This window comes from Leguminivora glycinivorella, chromosome 1 (assembly GCF_023078275.1).
Source record: "Leguminivora glycinivorella isolate SPB_JAAS2020 chromosome 1, LegGlyc_1.1, whole genome shotgun sequence".
In the NCBI taxonomy this organism is placed as follows: domain Eukaryota; kingdom Metazoa; phylum Arthropoda; class Insecta; order Lepidoptera; family Tortricidae; genus Leguminivora; species Leguminivora glycinivorella.
In genome coordinates, this window is record NC_062971.1 from 9,549,804 (window position 1) to 9,558,728 (window position 8,925).

The window sequence follows — 8,925 nt, forward strand, 5'->3', positions numbered from 1 at the left end:
TTGTAAATCACAGAAGAAAATTTCAAAATTTTCATGTTTTTTTAATTTAATTTAACATTAAATGGTCATTTTAGTACCAAATCTAAATTCTACGTTATTTATTTACTCAAAAACGATACTAAACATGACCTAAAAGCTAAACGGGTTCTAATGGAGTTTTTTTTAAATAAAGGCATTTTAAAATTACGCTCGCGGCGTCCCGACGACGCGCGGCTTAAAGTTTTTTTTAATGAAACTTACTAACGTTAAGTTGAAAGGTGGGTAAAAGTTATATTTTTTATAATCTATATTCATATTATATTTTTTATTTTCATATTATTTCATATTATATTTTTTATTTATAGAAAAAGCAAACAGTTAGACATTTATGATGACTTGAATTTGTAAATTTTAGATGAAAATTTCAAACTTCATTTTTTTTTATTTATTTACCATTAAATTATAATTTTAGTATCAAAAATGAATTCTACATTATTGATTTACTCGAAAACGATACCAAACATGACCTATGAACTAAACGGGGTATGTTAGAATTTTTCAAAGCAAGCCGGGTGAAGCGGTACTTTGACCCCCCCTCCCGAGCCCCAGGGGGGAGGCTCCCGAAGGCTCCCGATCTTAATCGGCTTATTTTGATATAAGGAACAACTGTGCCAAGTTTCATGCTTTGGTCAAGAAAAAAAAGGTTTGGCCTCTTTTTGTCGATAAACGCTTCTACTAGTGTACTAAATGTACTAGAGAGCAGAATCATTTGGGAGTAGTTCGGTCTAGTACAGTGGAATCGTGTCTTTTGTACTATTAGTACATGTACTACACAAGCCTAATTCTTATCACGATAGAGTAATATGTAAATTCGGCAACAGAGAACAGTCGATCGCCTCGAACGAGTAGTATGCTGATTGTACGTTGGATTGGATTGTACGATAGTTATGAATATAATTATTGGCGCCGCCGCCGTACCATTTTTCAGTAAGTGCAATAGTATAAATCCAATGCATTTTTGTCCTTCTATACTATACTAAACAGTTTATACTACTTAGGTACTTTAGCTAATTTTCTAACCATCCAATGTCCATATAACACAAATATGCGATGGAAACTGACTTTTTCTCCTTGCCTTGTCTAGGGGGGCTACATTTAAATATGAAACAATTCAAAGAACATCTACAACACTACAAGTATGTATGGAAAGCATATAGAGTTGCTGCATTTTAACTTTGAGGAGCAGTGTGAGATGCGAGATTTTTTCTAAGTAGTGACGAAATGCAACTACCACTAAAAAACCTTAACCAAAAACAAATATATGGTATTCAATAGCTGGGAAAAGGTTTTCTGAGTAGGTACCTACAATGTTGAGGAATCTGGGCCGAAAAGGAAGATTTGGATTTATGGAACTGTGTCAGGAGACCCGAAAAGCTAGCTAAGGTCAGTGTGGAGAAGACCGTCTACCCGGAAAGACCGTCTATTGACTATAACTTTTGTGTTTATATATCTACGCCTCTCACACCTCCGGAGGTATACCAGTTCCTTAATCCATTGGTCTTCAATACATATCTCTAGGACGAACACTAGTTAACAATATCTGGGCGACCGAGCCTCGCTCGGTTCTGTTTCGTATCCTTGACATGTGTCGCCATCTAGTTCAAAAATGAATAGTACCTACATCGAGCGAAAGAATTCTCAGCCTTAACAACACAACTACTCCACACGAGATGGCGCGCATTTCGCCACAAAAACTCAAATAGTGTATTTTTCTATTCGTTTTAGCCTTGACCTGTGTCGCCATCTAGTGTTTGCAATAAATAGTACTTACATCGACCGAAAGAATTCTGTCTTAACAGTACAACTACTGCACACGAGATGGCGCGCGAAGAAAAACGCATGAAAACTCGAAAATTCGCGTTTTCCGGGACCTAAGGATAAGTTAGACCGATTTTTCACCCCCAAAAACCCCCACATAACAAATTTCAGCGAAATCGTTAGAGCGGTTTCCGAGATCGTCAGTGTAAATAAATATATAAATAAATAAATAAATATACAAGAATTGCTCGTTTAAAAGTATAAGATACAACTTGTTTCGTGTTTCGAACTCGAACATCGAGTTCAACATGGTTCCGCAAAAAATTAAAATAAAATAGAAGCAGTCGGAATATTTGTACATTGTGTATGTAACGTAGTCATTTAATAACCGTTCTTTCTGACTAGTACTATTAATCTACTGAAAACGCGCTCAATTTCTAGTTTTATGTTCTGAAATATGTAACTCAGAAATTGTGCCTACTCAGAAAGTCCGGCATAAAAGAGAAAGGCAAGACCGGCATATGATAAACAAGGAGTTGCCAACCTTTTTTAGGCTTTATTGGAAATAAGTCGATTGTAACAATATCAATATATAAGTACGTTTTTGGCTTATGATAGATGTACCATTTTTGATTTTAACTTCGAAATACAGTTTTGATAATGATTCGTATGATGTTACAAAAATCATTCGAAAGTATTAAGTAAACAAAAATATATGTGACATAGTTGTGAAGAATGATAAGAGGTGAAAAGAAATAAGCCTACACTGCATTATTCATCATTGTATTTAAGTTGGTAGAATTATCGTAAGTTCTACCCGTTTTTTATTATTTTTGTTTAAGTATTGTATAATTTTAATTATGTAGATTGTGCAACATACGACGACAAATATTTCCAAAGAGAGTAGGGTTTCAAGTTGGTCATTATTTTTATGATCAGCATTACCCAACAGGGACCGTATGGGTACCCTTTAAAACGGCTTTGACCGACTCTTTTACGGCTACCCGACCGTTAATTGACATTGCTGACTGTCACTTTGACATAAAAGTGGTCATGGGTGTGGTCAAATAGGTTTGTGGGGGTGCTGACTTCAAAATTAATGACCAATTGGAAATATGACATTGCTGACTGTCACTTTGACATAAAAGTTGTCATGGGTGTCATCAATAGATTTCCGGGGGTGCTGATTTCAAAATTGAACACCACTTTGGAATCTGACATTGCTGACAGTCACTTTGACATAAAGTGGTCATGGGTGTGGTCAAATAGGTTCTCGGGGGTGCTGATTCCAAAATGAATAACCAATCTGGAATCTGACATTGCTGCCTGTCACTTGACACAAAAGTCGTCATGGGTGTCGTCAAATAGGGTTTTGGGGGTGCTGACTTTAAAATTAATGACCAATTGGAAATCTGACATTGCTGACTGTCACTTTGACAAAAAAGTTGTCATGGGTCAACGGGTCATGGGTCAGGGTGTCATGGGTCAATTATCGTGACTAAATTGGATTAGCAGGTGTTCGTTGGAAAAACAGTATTATGCAATATCTGGACCTGAAAATAAAAGGTTATGAACCCCATCTACGGGACATATGCCGGTCTTGCCTTATAAATAGAAAAATGCTTATATGTTCAAAATTTCAACGTTATTTTATTAATTATCTAGCACATTCTGCTCTGTTATTACGTAAAATAACAATGATCATGATTTTGTAACCTAGTCTCATATGAAATTACGCGACAACAAGCACTAGACGGTCTTTCTGTACTCATCGCGGGAGGACGGTCAACCTGCCGAGCCTTATAAAATGTAATTTTTATCACTTAAAAGTACCTTAATTCACCAAAATGTTGTAAAATCTTTGTAAAATATAATATTTGCTATCCCATAGGACCATGCGCATAACGCCAGACTACATTAATTATAGAGTTTTATCCACTCAAACTTTAATTAAAATAAACTACGCCGGTCTTGCCCGCACTGACCTTAATTACTTTTCTCTTATTTATATTTATCATCTTTCCACCGAGTTTTAAGTTCGTAACTCAAAAATATATGTGATCCACATATTATACAAACTTTCATCCACTTTTTAACCCCTTTAGGGGACCGAAAAAGCCCCCAAATAAAGATTAAAAAAAAGAAAGAAAAAAATTGGTTGTCTGTAAAGTCGGTTTACGGACGGTAGTTTAACGTGATAACGTCAAACATTACAGTAGTATAGACAGGGGCGGTCAGAGTATAGCAAAAGGGCCCGATTCTGGGACTTTTTTCACGTTTATTTATTTATTTATTAAAAATACACAAAAGTTAACAGTATTTCACCAAAGCACTTATGTGGTAATATAATTATGTACATGTTAAATTAACATAAATAAAAGCAAACACACTTAAAAGTTAAACTATGGTTATTACATTAATCACCTAAGGAGTGTAGAGTCTATGAACCTTAAGAGTTTTCTGTAAAACACACCAACACTATCAGCAAATATGTCAATATCGTCTGTCTCCAACATGATGCGGTTAAGAGCAGCTCGGGCTCGAGCGGTGCGCCGGCCGCCGCGAACAGGCGCCGCCGGCACCGCGCCCGGCATGCCAACCACCACATTCGCTCTTGGCACTTGCAGCCCCATTCTCTCAAGCACGGATGCGTCATCTACTCTATGGTGAAACAGTTGGCGGTAATGCATAATATGCAGAAGTTTCCGTCTGGTTTCTAGAGTTTGAAGACCAACCATTCCTGTTACGAATAGAGATGGATACATATATGGATAATATCCGTACAGTCGTTTGTAAATGTGCCTACAGAACTTCCTCTGCACTCTTTCTAGCATAGTGTTTTGTTCTTATTAGAAAGAATGCATTAAAATAAGTATCTTTTATAAATTAAAGTTTTTTTTAAAACCTACTAATTTAGGAGTTAGAGTGGTGCAAAGTTGCAAAATTTTCCCGTAGCATTACTAAGGCGCCAGAGACAGAAAGCGATATCGACGGAGCCCCGCTTATTACAGAAACTGCACAGAATAGGAGCCTTCGGCCGTTTGAAGATACCTAACGAACCTAACCTATACCTATATAAAAGTCGTCATTTTGTATCCTAGACCGTTTGCGAGACACGCGTTAATTTTATTAAAGTGCTAGTGCCATTTACTAATCTTAGAACCCTAATATCTCAGTAAATATTAATGGAGAAGAAAAAGTTTATATAACAAAACATCCTTATTTAAACGTGTTCTATATGATTAAAATTAAATTGTTTAATATTAAATGTGAAATCGAATCTAGTTTTTAAGTACTAACATTATTTTATAAGCGATTACTAACAATAATGAGATCAATGTTATCTTTATGAAATAAATAAATATATATATATATATATGATTTATCAATATTAACATAGGTTATATTGGTAAAAAAAATCATCGTAAATTTATTAAGTCTCTGGCGCCTTAGTAAATACTATGGGAAAATTCGCAACTTCGTATTGCTCTAACTCCTAAATAAGTAGGTTTTTCAAACAACTTCATTCTATAAAAGATGCTTATTTTAATGCAATCTTTCATGTTTTTAAATTACACTAAAAAATAATAAACACGGGCGCGCCATCTGTCGCAGCTGTGGTGCTTTACTCAGGCCACACGCTACAACCATACCGAGCGCATCGATCAGCCGCTTAGTTCCAACGCGCGCCAATAGATGGCGCTTAAGCTATATTGGGAAACGGGACAATGACGTCATCTTTTTCGTGCATGCTGCCCGTAGTAACGAGTTATTAGACGTTATCACGTCAAAAACCTGTCATTCATGTGAGAGAGAGAAAAAAATATCTTCTCGCTCTCACGTATGGACTGATAGTGTGGCGCCATCTGTCATAACCTTTTAGTGTGCCTCCTTATTTAGAGAGCGCGCACACGGGCAACTGTTGCCAGCGACTTTTTTGTCGTGACCATGGCCTAGTATGAAAGTGCGCACACGAGGCGACGCAACTTTTCATACAAATACGAAAGTCGCCGAGCAACTGTGTCCCCCGTGGGCGCGCACCCTTAGCAGAGAAAAGAGACTAACGCCCTTAGTGAGACTCGACTCGGCGAGCCTAGTGGACCTCAGGCTTTATTACACGAAACCTGGCAACTTTGCGACCAACTGTCAAACTGAATCTGTCACTGTCAAAGACAATAGATAGAATTTCATAGTCTATGGTGTATGGTCACTGTCACATCAAAAGGTGAGGTGAGGCTGAGGGTGAGGTCTCTCCAATGAGAAAATAAATATTTAATAGGTCTGTGCTTCTCTCAAACAAATCTGAAATCTCTCATATTTACATTATTTATGGACCTCAGTCCTCGACCACCATTTTACGTAATATTTTAAACATTTCCAAGTTCATAGCACTCCAAACCCAATAATACTCCACTCTGGAATTATGGGACGGAACATAAAGTTGTTACTTTTGGTAAATTAAATGTGTAGCGTTTATTATTGATCTTTTTACTAAATGAGACTATGAGAGATGAATGCCGTAAATGGTAATTTATAATCTATAAGCAATGGCTAGTAAGGAGCATAAAGAGTTAGCAAATATTATCAAAGAAGTCCACGCGTCTCTTAGAAAATCATCATTAGAAGTAGGCGCTGAAAATGCATGGCGTGAACATTGTAAAAATAAGAATATACTCAGTAAATATGCAGAGTCTATGCATAAATTGGCTACAACGCACTGGGAAAAAACTTGTGGTAGTGAACATAGTGAAGCAATATCAAGAATTGAGTGGACGGCAGACTTGGTTCACTCCTATTTTTTGCAAAAATGTTACCTTTCACACAGGTTAAAAGAATATGAAATAGCTGTGAAAATGAATATTGAAATCACTATGGAAGAACATTTCGCAGAGCCCTTAAAACTTATTGATGTAGGCAGCTGCTACAACCCATTCCAGAAATATAGTTTTTTTGATGTTTTGGCTGTGGATTTATGTCCAGCAAATATGTCTGTTTATGAATGTGACTTCTTGGAGGTACCATGTGGTGCTTCTTTAAAGAAAACAGCTAAGAAAATTAATCAATTGCCAACCCAACATTTTGATATTGTAACATTTTGTTTTCTTTTAGAATATCTCCCTAGTTCTTGTCTTAGAATTAAGGCTTGCATAAAAGCCTATGATATTTTAAAACCAGGTGGAATACTGGTCATTAACACACCAGATTCTAAACATGTTGGTGCTAATGGAAAACTGATGAAGAATTGGAGATATACATTAGCATGTATTGGGTTCTCCAGGATTAAGTATGAAAAATTTAAGCATATGCATTGCATGGCATTCCGAAAAAGTCTGAATAAAGATGTTGCTATACGCTGGGCAACTCTTCACAAAGATACTAATATGGAATTTACATTGCATATACCTCAAGATTTTAATATGAAACAAGAAAATCAATCTTTGCCAGAAAATGTACACTGGGAATCAACTGCAGCTGCTGAAGACTTTAATGAATTACCATTTAAGGATATTCCATATATATTATAATATAATAATAATTATGAGATAATAAAACTCTTATAATAAAGGCCAATACTGCAAAATATTTAATTTCAATTTCATGAAACTGAAGTCATATCAACAATTTTAGTATACTTAAACAGGAAACTTGTAAAGCCAGACCAGAAATATATGACAATGCGCCATGTCATTTTTTCATAGTATGTATATCTTGGCCCTCTTGCTCAATGCTCATAATATTCTTGGTCAGGCTTTAGTAACATGGATATTTACAATTCACATCCTTATTCTAACATCTTAGGTTACTTAACAGTACCAAATTTAGCCTTACGCTTCTCAATCTTTTCCTTAAGTTCTATATCAGTCATAATTTTAGACACTGATTGTCCAAATCTTTCAGCTCTTTGTTTGAGTTTATCAAAATTCTCACTCAATGTTGCTGGTGTCTTGTTGGAAGTGATTGGGCTTGAAGTGTTCTGACCAAATCTCTGTTTCCTGGCTTCTTTCCTTTCATCATCTGACATTTTGACAGGTAATCCAAATCTTTTAGCACGCATTTCTAACCTGGTTTTGGCATCAATGTCTGAAGTTATTTTTATTTTGGTGTCAGTTGGAGCTGTAACTTCCGGTTGACTTTGGGTTGTTTCTGCATCTGTATTAAGAGCTGGTGTCACAGAAGTGGGCCTGGTTAATACAATTTTTTTACATCCAGCCTCCTTGTTTTCTTCTTTGGAGTCCTTTGTGTCAGCAGTTATTTTTCGTTTGAGTGTTCTTAGCGGCTTCACCTCACTAGCAGGCTTCGGTGCCGGTTGATCGGCAAGCGCCAATTCTTCGTTTATAGTGTCCACCGCGGAGTCATCGAGTAGGTCGGTTTGGCTTTTTTCATCATCGTCGTCCAATTTTTCATCTTCTTCCAGCACACTATCAGAGTCTATTTCATCTGAATCCAAGTTGATATCTTGGTGATCGTCTTGTGCCATGGCTGTTTGTAGTCTAGCCACGAGTTCTGCTTTGTCGCCCGTATGAGGAAGGCCACGCGACTTTAACTCTTTACGTAAGTCTACTACCTTCATTTTACTAGCGTCTAATACCGTAGAATCAGCCATTTCTTTTACCCGCTTTTATAGTTATTTGATAGTTTTTATTCGATAGGTCGCCGCTAAACACTGGTTTGGTGAAGATAGATTGATTAGAGTATTTGACGTTCGTTTGGTTTGGCTTGGTTTTATGACATGTGAGTTGTTTATCCTACAAAACTATGGCAACACTATTTCAGCTAGGAACACACTACGCGGACGTCCGTCGTAAAACGACCGCGACCGCGACCTATCAGTGTGCACGGAACAAAACATCCAGAGAGCCAGATTTCGATCGGACGTCCGTGCGCTCAAGGCCACGTCCGCGTCCGTCGACCGATAGTTTGCACGGTTATGTGTAATGTCATTGTCCAGATTCCCGTCCGCGGTCGATTCACGACGGACGTCCGCGTAGTGTGTTCCTAGCTTAAAAGTGCCATATTAAGCTAGGAACACACTACGCGGACGTCCGTCGTGAATCGACCGCGGACGGGAATCTGGACAATGGAAATACACATAACCGTGCAAACTATCGGTCGACGGACGTGGACGTG

General features: G+C 37.3%; 2 protein-coding genes across 2 annotated transcripts; one reads left to right on the top strand and one right to left on the bottom strand.

Annotated features, from left to right (window-relative positions):
- Positions 1 to 6,008: 6,008 nt before the first annotated feature.
- Positions 6,009 to 7,359, top strand: LOC125225876 (S-adenosylmethionine sensor upstream of mTORC1). Its single transcript, XM_048129757.1, has one exon. The coding sequence runs from the start codon at positions 6,345 to 6,347 to the stop codon at positions 7,320 to 7,322; it is 978 nt and encodes a 325-aa protein (XP_047985714.1). The 5' UTR covers positions 6,009 to 6,344; the 3' UTR covers positions 7,323 to 7,359.
- A 9-nt stretch (positions 7,360 to 7,368) lies between these two features.
- LOC125225884 (SAP domain-containing ribonucleoprotein) lies at positions 7,369 to 8,520 on the bottom strand. Its single transcript, XM_048129765.1, has one exon. It carries the CDS (start codon positions 8,399 to 8,401, stop codon positions 7,598 to 7,600), a length of 804 nt encoding a protein of 267 aa, XP_047985722.1. The 5' UTR covers positions 8,402 to 8,520; the 3' UTR covers positions 7,369 to 7,597.
- Between the last annotated feature and the right edge of the window lie 405 nt (positions 8,521 to 8,925).

What these genes read in the sequence shown, in the direction of transcription:
- LOC125225876 (XM_048129757.1), top strand. Translation starts at nt 6,345, where the DNA reads ATGGCTAGTAAGGAGCATAAAGAGTTAGCAAATATTATCAAAGAAGTC.
- LOC125225884 (XM_048129765.1), bottom strand. Translation starts at nt 8,401, where the DNA reads ATGGCTGATTCTACGGTATTAGACGCTAGTAAAATGAAGGTAGTAGAC.